Consider the following 18,909-nt stretch of genomic DNA (forward strand, 5'->3'; position numbering starts at 1 on the left):
ATTTACAGTACACACATACATACATTCATTACTTTAGTATTATGTTTTCTGTCTCAAATGGCTAAAATTACGGTGGCTGAGAAGTGCAGAGCAAATCACAATTCTGAAAACAAAATAACAAATTACAAACGCAAATGCAAGTCTAAAAAGCAAAATAACAATTCAGAAAACACAACAACAATTCAGAAAACATTATAACAAGTCAGAAAACACAATGACAAATTCGAAAACAAAATAACAAGTCAGAAAACACAACGACAAATCCGAAAACAAATTAACAAGTCAGAAAACAACGACAAATCAGACAAACCGGAAGAGGTAGGTATAGTTTGAGACAGCGCCATTGGTTTGGGATTACTCACCGCTGACTGGACGAGACATCTGTCAATCAACGTATACAGGAAGAACCAGCCGAAGAACAGCAGAGTCGTGGTAGAAAGTTCAGAGATGGTATTAAAGTAGCTCAGTTTAAATGTATTGTATGAATTGCCCTTACTCTGGAATAAAAAATACGGGGTGTCTATTTACATTTAGTTAAAAGTAGTTGTAAACCATCAGCTTCAGTGGCGCAGATGGATAAGTGCCTGACTTTGGTTTGTTGACGCGGTCGACCCGGGTTCGATTCCACCTTTTACCGAACTTTTTTTTCTCCCTTTTGTGGGATGTCTGAATGTCTGAATATTCATTCATTTATGGTTACATACATCTATGGCTAAACTATAAGACTAAAAATGGGGGTTTGGTCCCCTTGAGAAAGATCAGTGTTCATAAGAAACAGCCATTAGCTTGTAAAATCCAAATTCACCTTATATACCAAATAACATCTGCATACTTATTACATTACAACAAGCAATAATCAACCTGTAAATCACTTCAAAGTATACTTTAAAGCAAAAAAGTGTTTTTAATAGAATCAATATAAATATACTCCAATTCCCCAATAATTATACAGTGCACTAATATATGAAGAAAGTTTTTTTAACAGTAGTTTTTTCAAAAAAGAAAAAAAAATCTAGTTCTATATTTACCTACCACCTTCTCTACAAAAAATATAGAAATACACTAAACATATAACAAACATTCAACTAAATTAATGAAGGACTAACTACAATAAAAACATCATAATCCTATAGCATTGCAGTGTTAATGCACAGTACTTTCTTAACAGTAAAACATATATCAGATTTAAATGTAAAGAAATAAAGTTTTATGTGCCAAACTAATGAAATAAAATAAAATAAAATAAAAAGGCACTGTTCTGACTAAATTAATAAAGCCAGTCTCGTGATCAGTTACAAGATCTTTCATTCATTCAGTAAAATCCTTGTCATTCATTTGAAATATTTTAACAAGATTTATAATACCTACACCAGCAACGAGGCAATTTATTTGGTAACACTTTACAATAAGGTTCATTAGTTAACTACTTTAGTTTACACGAACTAAGAATGAACAATACTTCTACAGCATTTATTAATCTTAATGTTAATTTCAACATTAATGCGCATTATTGCAAAATTACATATTGTGCCTTTAACTAATGTTAACAAGCACAACTTTTGATTTTAATAACTTTTGATTTTAATAATGCGCATTATTAAAATCAAAAGTTGTGCTTGTTAACATTAGTTAAAGGCACAATATGTAATTTTCGCTGCTAGAGGGCGTGAACAATGAATGACTGTATTTTCATTAACTAACATTAACAAAGATTAATAAATGTACTGTTCATGGTTCATTCATGTTAGATAATACATTAATAACGGAACCTTATTGTAAAGTGTTAACATTTATTTTTATACAGACTCCACTCATGCTGTAAAAATCAAAGCTGTAATTAGCCAATAGCAAGCTATAAATTCATACCTACTGTTCTTAAAGTCAGAGATCTTCATTACATGTGCAAGCAGGCTGCAGTTGAAACTTTGTAGTTCAAACTTTTTAATAGTTTGCTGTTAACATTCCAGCATATTCAAGAGTTCTGCTCAGGCAAAGACAGGACAGTTGCACAGTTTTGGTGCACAGGGTTATAAAGAGTGTTAATACAATACAAATTGGAAGCAAATTGAGAAAAAATTGAGAAACAGAATCAAGCTAGGTACCCTGCATACAATACAGACAGTAAGATTTGAACGTTTGAAAATAAATTACATGAATGATAAAAGAAACAAAATCATGGTGAAGGGGCAGACATTCAAAGCAATGCTTAAATCTTCATCCATGTGGAATCAAAACAGAAAATGCCATTATCACTGATTCAAGATTAGCCAGTGAAGTATTTTTATTTGTTCCAGATACACCATTGCATAAAATGCATGGACAGAAGAAAAGTCCTCATACAATTTGTGTAGTTGTAGTTGAGTCAAAAGAGAAAGAAAAACCTACATCAGTTTAAATTAGAAATGTTTAGTGTATACACACTTGCATATGCTAATATGCACAACACAAGAAGCACAAAAAGAAATGATAAAAAAATCTTTGTGATAAAAATACTCCATGGTTATATATGCGTACAGACACTGTGACAGATTGTGAAAAAATTATGAAAAAACATTTAAGCAGTGACAGCTAATTCTGTACGATAAGTGTGTTAACAATGACAGACAATGTTTGTTTCACCAATGTACTGGTTATTCCATAATGATCTAAAAGGAGAGGGGGAAAAAACATGTACATATGGATTGGTTTCATTTTAAGGCAAATCAAAATTTTGTTCTTGGTTTTTAAATAAAATTGTACTTCAAATGGAATAGTGGTTCTCTCATTTATTGTGAAGCCCATGTGAATACATGAAACAAAGAGCCATATCCAATCAGACTAATTAAATCAATCTTTATGGTTTTGCACTGATATCTGCATCGTTTGAATCCAAATGTTCTTTCAAAGCATTTAAAGGAACAGTTGAATCAAAAATGAATATTTGGTGAAAATGTACTCACCCTCAGCCAGGCCATCCAAGATTTCTTCTTCTTGGTTTGTTTCTTCATCGGAACAGATTTGGAGGAATTTAGCATTATATCACTTGCTGACTTTCTCCAGAGAAAGCAATATAATCGATAGAGGACTATATAATGGATAGCCCGAGAAGAAACAGTCTGAAGTTAAAAACGTCTTGTTAAAAACAAGACATCAGTTGATGGACTGGAGTGGTGTGGATTACTTGTGGATTATTGTGATGTTTTTATCAGCTATTTGAACTCTCATTCTGACGGCACCCATTCACTGCAGAGGATCCATTGGTGAGAAAGTGATGCAGTGCTAAATTTCTCCAAATCTGTTCAGATGAAGAAACACACTCATCTACATCTTGGATGGCCTAAGAGTCTGTAAATTTTCAGTAAATTTTAGTTGGGTGAACTATTCCTTTAAATTCACCAAAAGACTTTTCTGTTTACAGACAGATTCCTCTTGATTTATACATTAGTCTACTGAGCTATAAGAAGTTCTGCATCAATAAAAGCTTGCAAATGATGCAAAACCTCACTGGTCAAAAAAATAAAGAACATCTAGATTTCATTTCCTGTGTACTTTTATCATATTGCTTAGTCAATTCCAGTCACAATATGATTCATCATCTCACCTTTTCTTCTAAGGTTCTAGACATTGTTACACAGGCAGGATGCTGTTGTTCATTTTTTTTGATGTTGTTGTCTTTAAGTAGTACATCACTACTATCATTTATTTTATTTAGTCCTGAAAGAAGTGGAGCACTAAGGCACTAATGTTGAGGATATGCATTTGGTCTGTTAAGATTTCGATTTAAAAGGAACACTGTACGGCTGTCACTGTACAACTACACTAATACAAAGAAGCTATCGGTAGCTCACTTTACTCCACATTTGTGGTGTGTATAATTTGCAACATACAAAGCGGTTACTGAACTGAATCCTGTTAGTGATTGTCTTGAAAACACATTTGAATAATTCTAACAATATATATTTACTCTTCTCTTAGTAAAACTAGAAAGTCTCAGTAAAAGGCTGACTTTGTGTATATTACTAAGAAATAAGTTTCTTGAAAATACTGAACATTCATTTAGTGGCTTCTGTGATTAAGTGATCACAGAACGTCAGTGAAGAAACAGCCTCTGCAACAATCAATATGAACAGTTACATTCCTAGGTCTGGAAAAGCATTTGGTTGACATCAGCAACGTATCATGTGCTTGCATTCATCCACTGATGCAATCGGGATTATGATGCTTAAGATATTTAGGGAGCAGAATTTTGGCCAAGTGCTAATCGGGATGGACAGATACGACTGAGCTACTTTCCTTTTTTAACACAAAACATCACAAATGTATCTACATACACATTCTAATGGTTTAATATATTGTTTAGGTCAAAAGTGGGTGCCATGAGTCAAAACAAATAAACAAACAAATGGTACTTACATTCATTGAGTTCTTTTTAATTGTTGTGCTAAACATAGACCAATTAAGAAATTAGAATATTTCTAGACATTTCTCTTTGTAGTAAGCAAGAAAGGTAAGAATCCTCCACAGAAAAATATATTGTACACTATAATAATGTAGGTTAAAGAACTCCAGCTAGAAAAGGCCTCTATTATATCTATTCATTTCTGCTTTGAGTTGTAACAATCTTATTTCATTAAAGATAGCCTTTTTTCTTTTAAACAGAGAGATAAATAAATCCTCACAAAGGCCACACAGGTAACTGCAGAGACGCACAGCTTCCCGTGACCCTTTTTATATACTGCTTCATTCAGAGACACTCCTGGTCTCAGACTGTAATAGCTGCTGCATAGGTATTGGTCCCACCCCATCCCGAAAAGAAGAACTCTCTCAGCTGTACCTTGTGAGGAACTACCTGGGCGCACATGCCTAGCTGGTGTCTTTAAGCACATGCACCTCTCTTCATACTTCTTTCAAACATTCTTACAAGATTAAAAACCCCTACAAAATTAAAACTGTGAGCATTGAATTTTAATGCTGCCAGATGTAGCTCAATGAATTTACCCCCATGAAACAACAACCTCTTCTTACAGAGACATTCGATCAGTTACCTGTGCCGTGCGTTTACAAAACTTTGAAGTTCTTGTTTTAAAGAAAACCAAACACGTTTCCCTCAATATGTTTAACGACATTGCGAGACGTGCTTTAAAGATCGGTCAACGGCTCACTCGCTCACTCACTCATTCATTCGCTGGCCTCTTGGTTCATTGCAACAATTACAGGCTGAGGGACCGGAGCGACACTGTCCTCCTCCATTTTGGGCCGTTTGGGCTCGGGCTCGTCGGGTTCCATGCTGGAGGGCCTGTTGACCAGCACAGGTGGGGATGTTGAAGCCTGCGCAGCCAAGATCTGAAGAGGACTGGTAAGAGCTGAGGGCAAAGAGATGACAACACAAAGAAATTGGTTACAGATCATTGACAAGTAACAGAAAAATGTAGTCTGGTTTAAAACAAACGTACACTTTGTTTTCATGCTGGCTTTGTATTCGTGATTGTCAACACTTTTGTATCATTTCCAATAAATAAATAAATAAAATGTATAACTAAGAAGCTAAAAGTAATAATCATTCATCAATATCAGTATTTATTCATTCTTTTTTAATGCCATGTCAGAATCAGAACAAAGTATATAACAAAAATCATGCTATTAACAAAAAACCATACAAGACATTTAAAATTATACAATGCATTCAGGTGATACTTTTTTAAATACATCAGTTAAACATCTTGAGTAGAAACCGTACAGTCCACAGGAATATGTTTAACAGTCAGATGAGTTTCATAAATATCAGTAAGTTTTGGGGAAGTGGCACCACATGACATTTTACAACCTGAACTAATCTTGCCTGGTCATAAAAAGGTCAAATTATCTGATATTTTAAAAGACTTACAGACACAGTCATGAGGGTCTGCAGGAATCCTATAATATTAAGTTTTAGTTTTTTTTCCCCTTCATGTTGATTACATCATGACTGTGTTATTTTAGCATCACTAACATCATAGCATCATAACGGTTATAGGTTATTTCATATTTTGAATTTGATTTGATTTTTATATTTTCTGTTTTCATTTTAATTTGATAGTAATTTCATTTTGTGTTTTATTTAGTTTGATTTTATTTGGTGTTATTTTAGTATCATTGATACACTGTTATAGTTTTTTTCAAATTCTGATTCTATATTCTCCATTTTCATTTTAAATTTATTTAGTTAGTTTTAGTTTATTTAGTTTTTAACTAAAACTAAATGAAAATGAAAAATGCTGCCTTGGCAACTAACTGAAATAAAATAAGTTAAAGTTTTTTATTTTATTTCAGTTAATGTTTATTTAATTTGAATGAAAATTACATGGTTTTAGGTTTAGTTTTAGTGGCAGATTTTTAAATAAGCAGCTTTGTCTTTAACTACTTTTTAAAAACTTTTTTTTCAAGAATTTCAAAACATTAAAAAAAAAAAAGAATTTGGGAAAAATTTCACAAAATGAATCAAACTCATGATAGAAAGGTTGTATCAAATCATTGCATGCATGAATTGCATTTCTATGTATTTTTCAGTGAATTAATAGATCTGGACAAAAAAGTGTCACGATCTTTACATTTAAAGCAAGTTAGAAAATAATCATGCACTGTAAATTTCAAATGTACAGACTTCAGAACAATGCACACATACCGTAAGCACTGGTGACAGGAAGAGCATGTTTGCCATTCTGAGCAATGGTCTGCACAGGAAGCTGGTGAATGCCGCTCTGCTGGACAACAGTGTAGCTCTGCTGCCCCCTATTGGCCGAGCTTATGTGACTCCCTACAGCCTGAATCACTCTACTGCCAACCACAGGCATCTCCTCCACTGCACCTACACAGACCATAGACAGACTGTTAAGGCCTGTTCACAGAGAGTGCAAATTTTAAAAACTTGGTATCCATGTAGATTTTGCGAAAAATTTCTCTGCAATCAAAAAGAAGAAATGGGAAGTTGTACCTCTTTGATCTCCAGGTCCCTCTCCAGAGCCTGATGAGGTGGTGTTAGCCAGGATGTAGCCATTGGGGGAGCTGGTCGAGGTGGTCAATACACGGACCATGGTGACAGCTGGTGCCTGCTGCACCACATGGATGGCCTGACCAGAGGCCTGGGAGGAGCTAATGATGGAGGCCGGCATGTAAGCCACAGGCTTGGGTAACACGGCTGAGGACTGAGGTGGTACAGCCATGATTACAGGCTGAGCGCTCACTGGAGAGCCTGAGAGACAAGAGGAATCATAGAGAGTCCGAGAAAAATATATTTAGGGCTTGAGAAGTGACTTTGAACTAGTAGCTTGCTAAGATAGCATAGATATAAAAAGTAGTTAGCGACACCATAAGTTATAACAAAACACAAAAAACTAAATAAAACAAACAAATAAAACAAAATGAACCCAAATGAAAAACAAAACAAAACAAAATACAAAACCATACCATAACAAATCAAACCAAAACAAAAAACAAAACAGGCATAAAACAATGAGGTTCAATTACACAAGTACATTACTCTTAAACAACGCAAAAAAATAATAATACATTTCACCCGTATGCAACTAAAAAAAAAATTTTTTTTTAATAAATAAAATGGTAATACAGTGCAAAAAAATACACAAAATGCTATACAGGAACTTCTGGGAAAACTTCCTGGAAAAGTGATGACAACTAATTTCAACCAGTTTATTGAAACTAACCAAATGAAGGATTCAAAGAACTTGTAAGGTTGTGTGCAATACAATGTGACATTTTTAATTAACTCAAAATAATTCAAAATTAATCATTAATAACAGATTTTACATCTACTATAAGTATTTCCATTCTTACCCGGATACAAACAGTACACTCACGTTAAGCCATATATAATATATAGCAAATCTCATCTGCTTGATTGTCAACTGCTATATTAATGCCCAGCGATACATTAATATTGGATATATAGTATATCCTACTTTACCTGCATACATACAGCATACTCATGTAAAGCAATATATAGTGTATAGCATATCTCAGCTGTGTGACTGTTTATATCAATCACAAAATATAAAGTTAGCTTAGTAGGGCGATATATAATATATAATATACAGCAAATCAAAACTACTGGATTGTTTATGTCATCACAAAATGTGAACTTCATATTATTGTTCTAACCTGCTAAATGTGGCTATAAGGCATGAAGCTGTTAAGATATTATAAACATTAACATCATGATTTTGTGTAAAGCCTCTTTAACGATTTGTATTGTGAAAAGTGCTATACAAATAAATTTGACTTGACATTTAGTCAAGCTACAAAAACACTGAAAGACAACAGCTGAAAAACTATACTATACTGAAAAACATACTACTGAAAAAATGTAGGTAAGTTAGTATTGTTTCTGTTTGGAGACTTTATATCCAAACACTGCTAGTCACGCACACTGCTGTGCAGTCAGTCAGTACTGCTGTGCTATAAAAGGAAACGCGCTCACCTGGTGCACTCTGGGAGTATCGGTACTCGGGCACAGAAGCAAGCTTAGAACCAAAGTCATGCTCATGAGACATTGGTGATCCTTCGCGTGACAGACACTCAGGGGTCTGGAGGCCACTCGAGTGTGGAGAGAAGAGGCTGGAGTGGGTGGGAGATGCTGGAGCACTCCTGAAACCAACATAATGATCTGTCAGTCACACGCCACACAGAAACTCTCACACACACTGTGAATGCTACACATACTTGTTCAGATGTTACTCGCCAAGCAGGGTCCAAAAATAACTTTTTGCCTCACCTGCCTAAAGTTGGACAATTTGAATGGAAACATTTTCCAATGTTAAACTTTTAACAACTTTAAGAAATGAGTGTGAATTTTTTTGAGGGAGAAGCTTTCAAAACACTGCTCTTTTTGTTTGAGCAGTGTGAGTTTTGGGGTGACACTAGCAAATAATGGTTTGGGAATCCTGTTTGGAAACAATCAATATAGACACAATTCTGTTTGGTGCCAACAGGGGTGCAGAAATGGGACACTTTATTGCCTCTAAATAGGTGGCAACTCATTAGCCAATTTTAGATGGGGGTGTCTTACATTAACTGCCATGACATTACATTACTATGGTAACACTAAAACTTAAATTGACACTGATATAGTTTTCTTGACACTGACAGAGTTAGTTGATCCTAAGATAAATGAATTATTAATCTGTGAATGTCTTGTAGGATCCCATCAGCCAGTCTCCTAGTGGAGTGGTACCTCCTACTAAAATACTAAAACACTGCAATTTTCAATGTTATATTAGGTGTAGTGGATAAAACGATAACGATAATTATCGCAATTTAATTTTCCTCGATAAAATGATAAGAGTTGGATAAATGTTCGATATAATGTTTATGTGCTATAAGCAGAATGAAACAGTGTGACTCATTTGAATCGCTCAACGGAGCATTTATCTGCTCGGCTCAAAGTTCAAAGGCAGCGCAGCGCGAGCTCACTAGAGCAGATGCGTTTACTCACTGATGAGTCTCAGTCACATGACACTAAACAGCGCTGTGAGATCCAGTGAGAAGCGCTTGAATTCAGTGACAAACCCAAATGACTCTGTGATTTAAACTAGTTTAAAGTCCCCATTAAATCAAAATTTTATTTTTTTGGGTGTTAGTATCAATATGTTAGTCTTAAGGTTATCTATAAGGCAGTGTGTTCCAAAACAGTGACAAAATTCGCATTTAGAAGATATAAGCATTCAAAGCTTTCAGTTCGTCACTTCCGCCAAAACGGCTCAACGATTTTTTTGACGTCACATCGTACTTCAGCTTCTCATCAAACTTTCTGTCCAATCAAATGCTCTCTAGAATCCGAAGCGCCCGCCCCCTACACTATAAAATAGACGCTGAAGCCGCGGCTGAAATCGGTCACTTGTCCACAGAATTAGTATTTTCTGTACAGTGAATGGCACGTAGTGCACTATATAGGGGACAGGGAACGATTCAAACAGTGTAAATATGCTTTCCATTGAGGAAAAAAATAAGTCTGGTTTCGCGCTGTGTCACGCTAACCACCGCACCGCACACACACTCTGCTCCGGTCCAGAGACACGATAGCACGGAGCGGATCACATGCGCGAGTCGGCGCAGACCACAAAATGTATCGGAGCTATTTGAATTCTACACAGAATGCTATATTTTATAGCAATATGAATGAGATTGTGGCTGGCATACCCTGTCAAATGCGGCTTTACGGAGCTCAACGGCTCTGAACGGCTCTAGCCCAAGCTGTGATATAAACGAACACTATTGGCTATTTTAAAAAGGGGCGGGGCTGCTTGATATGTCCCGCCCTGTCTTCCTGTTTCAGTTAAAATGATGTCAACACAGAGTAACGCTGCCTGTTTCTAAGCATTTCAGGGGACCTTTAAAGCCAGATGAAACAGCGCTGACAAACAGCAGAAACACTGTGCACTACGATACAGTCAGAAAGCTTTTCAATCTACAAATTGCCATCAGTTACCGTACATTTACTGTAGTTACACTAACCGCACCATGGTATTGTGCCAGAAATGTGGGATATTCATACTGAATTCTATTATATTATTAATGTAAACATGCATTAAATGTATTAAAGGAGTAATGGAATATAATTACAATATTTTTTGTGATTAAGCTATAGCATTTGTGCATTTATACTAAATGTATTTAGACTACTGTTTTTCATACAAATACCTAGAAACCATATAGTTACATTTTTACCATGGGATTATATGTGTGGTTTTAACTGTGGTTATCATGATCTAAATGTATGCTACTATGGAAGACCAATGGTTCATTTGAATAAAACTCAAACAGTCAGAATAAAAATGAGGTTATATTTTTTACAGATGTTACTGTTTTTGATAAAGAACATAAATTTACATCTGCATCCTTACTCAAGCTACTACTAGCTACTGTCAAATGTGCATAAGAGACAAACATTTTTATATTATTAATATAATAATATTAATATCCTGTAATTGCAGGCTGCACTGCTAACTGTGCTGAAGATATGCATCATCAAAGTCAGACAAAACAAACCTTTTTCATGATTTTCATTAGAACATGCAGAAACTACGAAAAAAAATGTTCTATTAAGATATTTATTTTATTAAGGAAAAATGACTGGAAAAGTGTAACATAAAACAAAGTGTTTGTCATGTTCTGACCATAAAGAGTAGTTTGAAACTACAATTAATGGTCTGCTTTATACAACTTCCACTTAGAAGCAAAAATCTGATTTAAACTTGAAAGAAATAAAGATCTGAAATGTATCGTGATAATTATCGATATCGACTAATATGAAATTTTTTTATTGTGATCATTTTTTTGCCCATATCGCCCAGCCCTATTTTAAATCATGCAGTACAATCAATTCTGGACCCAAGTTTAATGCAAGATTATACAGAGTGTTAAAGGCAGAGAGCACAAGGATGACTGTGTGACTGATGCTGCTTTACCAAATGACTCCTTAACGAACAAATGAAACGAATCAAATACAAAGAGGTGACAGACTTACTTTGTTCTGCCCAGTGAAGAAACAGACAGAAGGGGAATAAAAAGGGAAACAGAATAGGCTAAGCAGGCTTCTATTACATCAGACAGTGTGAGTGTTTTAAGGGGACGGTGGGTGCATGCAGAGTAAAAGCGGGGGTCTAAATCATCTCACCTTGAGGACAGCGGGCCGAAGGGTGTGCGGAAGCAGGACACTCCTCTCTGCCGGCGCTTTCTAAAGGCCTGCTCCACCAACTTGGACTCCGATGAGGGGTCCACACGCCAGAACGAACCTTTGCCTGGCTCTTCCTGTGAGCGCGGCACTTTAATAAAGTAGCGGTTCAGAGACAGGTTGTGTCTAATGGAGTTCTGGAGCGAAATGAGATTTATAATTGAGATTTATAATTGAGACCAAATTAGCACACAAACATGACAGAAGAACAGACAACAATTTTCGCAAATAAACTGACCTGCCAGCCTTTGTCGGCCGTCCTGTAGTAGGGATAATGCTTGGTGATGTGAGCGTAGATGCCACTTAGTGTTAGCTGTCTGTCCGGTGCAGACGAGATGGCCTGGACTATCAGCTGAGCGTACGAGTATGGTGGTTTGGACTCATCCTGAAGGAATAGCGGACAGTGAATGTTCGGAACAAACACACTGATATCGACACTGACATGCATTAGGATGCTGGAGGCTCTTACCTTAGGACTGTCTCCTCCTGTGGCTTCAGCGCGCTGTTCTGACACAGCTTTGGCTGCGAACTCTGCTGCCAGCTGGAGATCTGAGGTGATGTTGTGCCCGTAGCGGTATCCCGAGGAACCTGCACCCCGAGGGCTCGCTGGGCAGGAATTGGGAACGCTGGGTGGAGAAAAGATGAGCAGAAAGGTGTGAGGTCATCATCTATAACAGTCCAAGAAGATCAGAGATTAAAGGAATATGCCTGATTATTATTATATTCCAGTTAAATGTTAAGGTTTAAAGGCAATCGTTAGTGCTCACGAAGGCTGCATTTAATTGATTAAAAAAACCTGTAAAACAGTACTATTATTGCAATTTAAATAACTGTTTTATATTTTCATATATTTTAAGATGTAATCTATTCCTTTAATTGCAAAGCTGAATTTTCAGCATCATTACTCCAGTCTTCAGAGTCACATGATCCTTCAGAAATCATTCTAATATGCTGATGTACTGCTCAAGAAACATTTCTTATTGTTATCAATATTGGACTACAATTGTGCTGCTTAATTATTTTGGCGAAAACAGTGACACTTTTTTTTCGGGATCCTTTGATGAACAGAAAGTTCCAAAGACCAGCATTTGAAATATAAATATTTTGTAACATTATAAATGTCTTCACTGTCACTTTCGATGAATTTAATGCATTCTTGCTACATAAAGGTATTAATTTCTTTCAAAAGAAAAAACAAAACTTTTGAATGATAGTGTACAACCAAAAAAAAAAAAAGTACTTATGTAAACATGTCACGACCAGCAGAGAAAGTAAACCTGGTTATTATCACTAAGCCAATAGGTAATTTTCATGTTGTGGCCAATATTGCAAATCTTGACCCTTTTTTAGACTACTAAACATCCAATATCGACCAATAAATAGTCAATATCAACTAGAAAAAACTTAATGGTCCCAGTTTACTGTGAATCTCTAGATAAAGCACTGTTTGCATAAAATAGTACCACACAACCAGAACAACCACATCCATCTAGAACAGCCGTCCCAATCAACACTTTACAGAATAAGTAACTTTTTTGTGCAAAAATCCAAGCTTCAAGTTTCTGCTTTTTAACCCTCTGACTTGCTTGCCTTCTAGCCCCGATTTTAAGTGTATTGTTGTGTCAGTATAAACATGTTTCCCGTTTGTTTTTACAGACTGAGGGACATGTTGAATTGACTGCCTGTGGTAACTGACAGCAGATTACACACACGTTGAAAATAACCCACAACATTATAACCCATATTATAACCCTTGTTATGCACCCGACATAAAAAAACAATGTGCCAGTAGGTGGCCCTGTGCCTTATAAACCCAACTGTTCAAATAAACAAACAAAATAATTACTGAGCCATTAGCCGCAGGGTTTTCCGAAATGTAACGATAATAACTCTATTATTTAGACTGATAGTGACAGAAAGACATCCTGAGCCATGCTATTTTAAGGCTGTCGTTTATTGTCAACAGTTCAGTAAATCTCCCGTAACACGGACACACCCCACTATTCCTTCACTCGCTGTGTTATTTTTTTACCACTGGCTTTCTGACAGCAGGGCACAGCAGAGCGCTCAGATAAGGCTGTTGTGCTGCAGGCTCCATTGAGGGCAGAGACAAACAGGCCTCTCTGAGCGGCCGGCCGGGGGAAGGCAATTGTGTGCATGAGGGCACAGCGGGCGGGGTGCTTTGGGTTGAAGTCCAGTCCTGAGGCAGCATTTTCACAACAGCTGGACCGTATTACAAAAACAACTTAAGGACAAGCAAAAAATACAGCCTGAAACTTCTGTACTAAAACTGAAACTTCTATACTAAATGTGTATCAACTATATGTAAAAAATAAATACAATTATTCAAAAGCAAAATGTACATCCTAGTTCAAATAAAAAACTAAAGGAATTTCTATTGGAGTTTATATCATAAAATGGAAACAATCCCAAAGGATCCCAATGGGATCAAAATCAAATTAAATGACCCAGATTTTACATTAGGCTTCAAATGATGATACAACACAGTAACAACATTGTTTATGGCACAAAAGTGAACAAGAAATACAAAAATAATCAAAGAATTGTATTAAATATTATATTATTAAAATTATTTTTTTTAAATTTCACTGTAAGTCAAGATATATTTCACACATTCTGGGTTATATTTATATTTACTGTCCAAGAGCCTTTCAGAACTGACCAGTTTACTAGATTTGATGTGATGAACTCACTGAAACCTGTTTTGGGTCAACAAATATGCATTACGCATTGCATTTATATTAAAAGCAATAACATGCCGCCACTTTTAGTGCTCAAGTTCAAAACATACTGCAGTATAAACAGTGAAGGTTGGTGAAGCACAGCCACGTGATTCCAAAAGGTCATGTGCAGTAATGATTTACAGAAGACAACTATTTAACCAATTGATCATTAACCCATTTAACTAACAGAAATCTTTTCTGAATAAAAAAAAAGAATAATAATTCACCCCAAATTCAACCCAACATCTAGTTTTATTGGTAACACTTTACAATAAGGTTAAAATATTTGACATTATCTATGTAATGTAATTATGAACTAAGAATGAATGACAAATACTTTTTCAACATGTATTAATGTTAATTTCTATAGTATAAACTATCATTCAAAAGTTTGAGGTTGGTAAGATTTTTTTTAATCAATACTTTTATCCAGCAAGGATGCATTCAATTAATCAGAAGTTACAGTAAGGATATATAAGTATTTTAAACAAAATATTTAAATATTGAAAATAGATGCTTTCTTATGAACTTTCTATTCATAAAAGATTCCTGAAAACACTGCTAATAATAAAAAATGTTTCTTGAGCAGCAAATCAGGTAGGGATGCACAATATTATCGGAAATGTTATAGGAAGCGGTGGATAATGGCTTAAAACATAAATATCGGCATCGGCCCCATGAAAAATGATGCCAATATGCCTTGCCGATAAGATGAATAACTCGCATGTGCTCAGGGTGTGATAGTGATAAGAACACGTCATTCTTGAAGTGAACTTTTTCCTGAATGATGATTAGATTCACTGTTTTGGATCGCCACATTTAATCTGAGAATGCAAGTACAGAATGATGCATCCTTTGTGCGATAAGAGTCAGCAGTCACTAGCGCGTGCAGCTAGGTCCAAGGCCCCTCCGGTAAGGCGTTTTATTCACTTAGGGGGCGCTGTTGGCCTACTTGTTATAAAATGAAAGTAAAATACAAAAATTTTGAAATTATGAAAACTTAAATACAAAGAGCTCAAAGATTTTCAGAATTTTTACAACTCGTTTGCTTTAGACCATCTACAAATGTTCAATCTTCAAATAAAATGTTCATGTTACCACTGCATCTGTCTGGAAAAAAAATGCAGTGATTGATTTATAGTTGATTAATAGTTATTTTCAAAGCTTACATTGTACTGTCGTATAAAATAACTTCATTGTTGTTCATTTAATTATAACGAGCAAGTTTTTGTTAAAACTAACCAAAATTAAAATTAATTTGATTATAATATCTGCACAGGAGAGACTTGGTGTTGTTTCCAAACAAAAGGAAATTTATCGCTATTGGCTTAAAAAAAAAAGAGTTCATCTCAGTTCAAATCCGCATATCGGCTATCAGCAAAAATCCAATATCATGCATCCCTAAAATCAGCATATTAGAATGATATCTGAAGGATCATGTGACACTGACTGACTGGAGTAATGACATCACAGGCAGGAATTACATTTTAAAATATATTTTAAAGGGGTCCTATTATGCTCTTTTACAAAGTCTTGATTTTGTTTTTTTGAACTTTCTATTCATCGAAGAATACTTTTTAAAAAATGTATCACTGTCCCTAAAATATATTAGAATGATATCTGAAGGATCATGTGACACTGACTGACTGGAGTAATGACATCACAGGAATAAATTACATTTTAAAATATATTTTAAAGGGGTCCTATTATGCTCTTTTACAAAGTCTTGATTTTGTTTTACATAGTGATAACACTCATTACCAGGTCTCGTCCCATTCGTCGATCTTTGTGATATCACAAATCCCAGAAAATATGTGTTGTAGTCCAAACGAGTCGTTCGTTGTAGTTTTTGAAAAGTTTCTGTTATTTCTGATTCTGTAATTTCTGTTAAATAAAATATCTCCTTTTGAAGTGGACTTTGAGCTTTGTAACTTTGCAGATCTTTTTTATGCTCAAACAGCAACATTACAGACTAACTACAGTTGAAAAAGCATAATAGGACCCCTTTAAAAAATACAGTTCTTTTAAATAGTAATAATATTTCACAATATTACTGTCTGTACTGTTATTTTCTATCAAATAAATGCAGTCTTGGTGAGCATAAGAGACTTCATTAAAAACTTTTTTTTTTATCCTACAGACACCAAACTTTTAGATGATAGTGTATAATATAAATTAACAATACTTAATGTATTATCATCAACAAACATCAATTAACAAAGAACAGCAGTATATCTATAACATTATTGTAGATTAATAAATGCTGTAAAAAGGTTGCTCAATGTTAGTTTATGATACTTCTGCATAACTGATGTTAACCTCATTGTAAAGTGTTATCACCTTATCAAAATTATACTATTCTATTCATTACAAAAAGTCAGGAAAACAGACAGTGGGGTCAAATATGTGCAAAGGAAAGGCTGATATTGCTGGTTGTATTGTACATGGCAGTCGCTCAAGTAGCTCCATGTGTGTGGAATTTAAAGCTTTACGCACATCTGCTGTTTGTGCAGCAGGCTGACAATCTGGGAAATGTCCCTAATCTATCACTCCACACAGACAGTATCCTACAAGAGAAAAATATTACAGTAGAAAGTGCAGCTCAGCCGTCGATAACTGGTTCCAACGCTTGTAGAGCTGAATAGAAGGAAATATTCCCCCCAGTAAGGGAAGAGGAATCAGGAAGGGTAGAAAGCATGTGTCTGTTTGTGTTGGGTGTATAAACAGTCCAAGGAGTGGGATGAGGGGGGTGTTTGGAGGCCTCGGAAAAAGGAAACTATCTGTGGCTCAAAACACCAAACCACAACACTTTCCGACCGACCAATCAGAGAGCTCCAAGCTCAGCACATGCCATATACGGTATGTGCACACAGCATGCTCACTTTGAGAGTCACACGTGGTGCAGAAGAGCAGAGAGGCCGCCAGGGGCAGGCTTTTCCCATCACTATTGCATCTGACTACATTTACAATGAAGCCTGACAGCTTCAAACAACCATCAAAATCAAGCATCATCTTTTGCATGCAAATTCTGATGCTTCAGCATTAATGCAGTAATGCACTTTAGAAACCCATTCAAATCTGACTTTTGCTTAAACTACAGACATAATAATAGGAATATGCAAAACCTATTGTTTTGTTGTCTAATTATTGATAATCTTTTCAATACTGCAGTTTTGCACAGCAAATACAATATTGTGCTGCAAGTTTTTGCTTTTTTTTTTTTTAATTTCTATACCAAAAACTTGAGTTTGCATTTCAGCAACAATACAAGAACAAAATCTACTTTCAAAAAGATCTGCAAAAGAACTGGTTCTCTAATGAAACAATTTTTCTGTGCGTGGTCATTCAGACGAAGTCATACCTAATAGTTCCTGTCGGTGAAGGCAGGGGACTCATCATAGTTCTGAAGTCATTTTCAGGAATGCTGATTTTCAGCGGAGAGATTTGTGGGTAAAGCGGTCTCACAGGGGACACAGGAGCCTCCTTCTTCTGTGTCGCCTTGTGGTACAGCGCCGTAAACTGAATCTTTATCACCGTACTGGGAAATCGAAATGTGCACCTGTAGAGAAGGACACAGACACATTAAGGCATAAAAGTAAATTTGATGAGATCAGTGCAAATATGTGGAAAGCGCTTTTTGTCCATCAAACCTTGCAAACCAGTAAACACACCAACTTTTGACATACCATTTAAAAGTTTGGGGTTGGTAAGATTTTTTATGCTTTTGAAAGAAGTCTCTTATGCTCACCAATACATTGATTAACAATACAGTAAAAACACAGTTTTAAGACGAAAAGGCACTAATGTAAATGTATTGATCCTTGTCAATACTGGCATTCCCACTGCGTTTCAGAAAAGATCACCATCCACACTACACGACCAAAAACGCATGTTGGATGACCATTCATGCACACTGTAGCATCATGCTATATAAGACAATTTATAAGATTTATACTACGCTTTTACTCAAAACTCACTTTAAACCACCACTGCGTGTTTGTAATAACTTCCGATTGTGATCTAATGTGTGTTTTGGCTAGGGATGCACCGATACCGATACTGGTATCGGTATCGGGCCCGATACTGAGCTCTTGTACTCGTACTCGTTAAAATGCCCCGATACCAAACACCGATACCACACAGCATGCGATAAGTGCCGTATTCAGACAAAGAAACACCGACAACAGAACAACAGACAGCAGAATGGTTATTAGAGATTAAGGATGTCTACGAAGTATATGTATGCAATGAATATAATGTTAAAATTCAGTATTAATGCCTGTATAGCTGATGTGTGCGAGCTGATCAGCAAAGCACACTGAGTGGGTTGAACGCGCGGCGGCGCACATGCACAAGCTTGTCGAGTTAATATCCCTTTCTCACAGACATCACTGGAAAGTTTGTAGTTCGGTCGGATACGTCAAAAACAAGTAAAACAATGCACAAGTTACTTAACGGTAG

The 18,909-nt window shown here is 35.8% G+C and overlaps 1 protein-coding gene across 2 annotated transcripts in view; it reads right to left on the reverse strand.

Annotated features, from left to right (window-relative positions):
• Window positions 1-3,312: 3,312 nt before the first annotated feature.
• The window catches only part of LOC107720067 (forkhead box protein K1-like), a 21,429-nt gene continuing 5,832 nt past the window's right edge, over window positions 3,313-18,909 (reverse strand). The window contains exons 2-9 of one of the 2 annotated variants that reach the window (XM_016527670.1): window positions 17,810-18,007; window positions 12,174-12,330; window positions 11,943-12,089; window positions 11,648-11,841; window positions 8,453-8,619; window positions 6,950-7,207; window positions 6,641-6,853; window positions 3,313-5,342 (exon numbers count right to left, since the gene is read on the reverse strand). In XM_016527670.1, coding sequence (XP_016383156.1) covers window positions 5,158-5,342; window positions 6,641-6,853; window positions 6,950-7,207; window positions 8,453-8,619; window positions 11,648-11,841; window positions 11,943-12,089; window positions 12,174-12,330; window positions 17,810-18,007 — 1,519 coding nt within the window. In that variant the 3' untranslated portion in view covers window positions 3,313-5,157. The remainder of the gene's footprint in view (window positions 5,343-6,640; window positions 6,854-6,949; window positions 7,208-8,452; window positions 8,620-11,647; window positions 11,842-11,942; window positions 12,090-12,173; window positions 12,331-17,809; window positions 18,008-18,909) is intronic. The other variant, XM_016527671.1, reaches the window with a different exon arrangement.

This window comes from Sinocyclocheilus rhinocerous, unplaced genomic scaffold (genome assembly GCF_001515625.1).
Source record: "Sinocyclocheilus rhinocerous isolate Xijiao unplaced genomic scaffold, SAMN03320098_v1.1 scaffold273, whole genome shotgun sequence".
NCBI lineage: Eukaryota > Metazoa > Chordata > Actinopteri > Cypriniformes > Cyprinidae > Sinocyclocheilus > Sinocyclocheilus rhinocerous.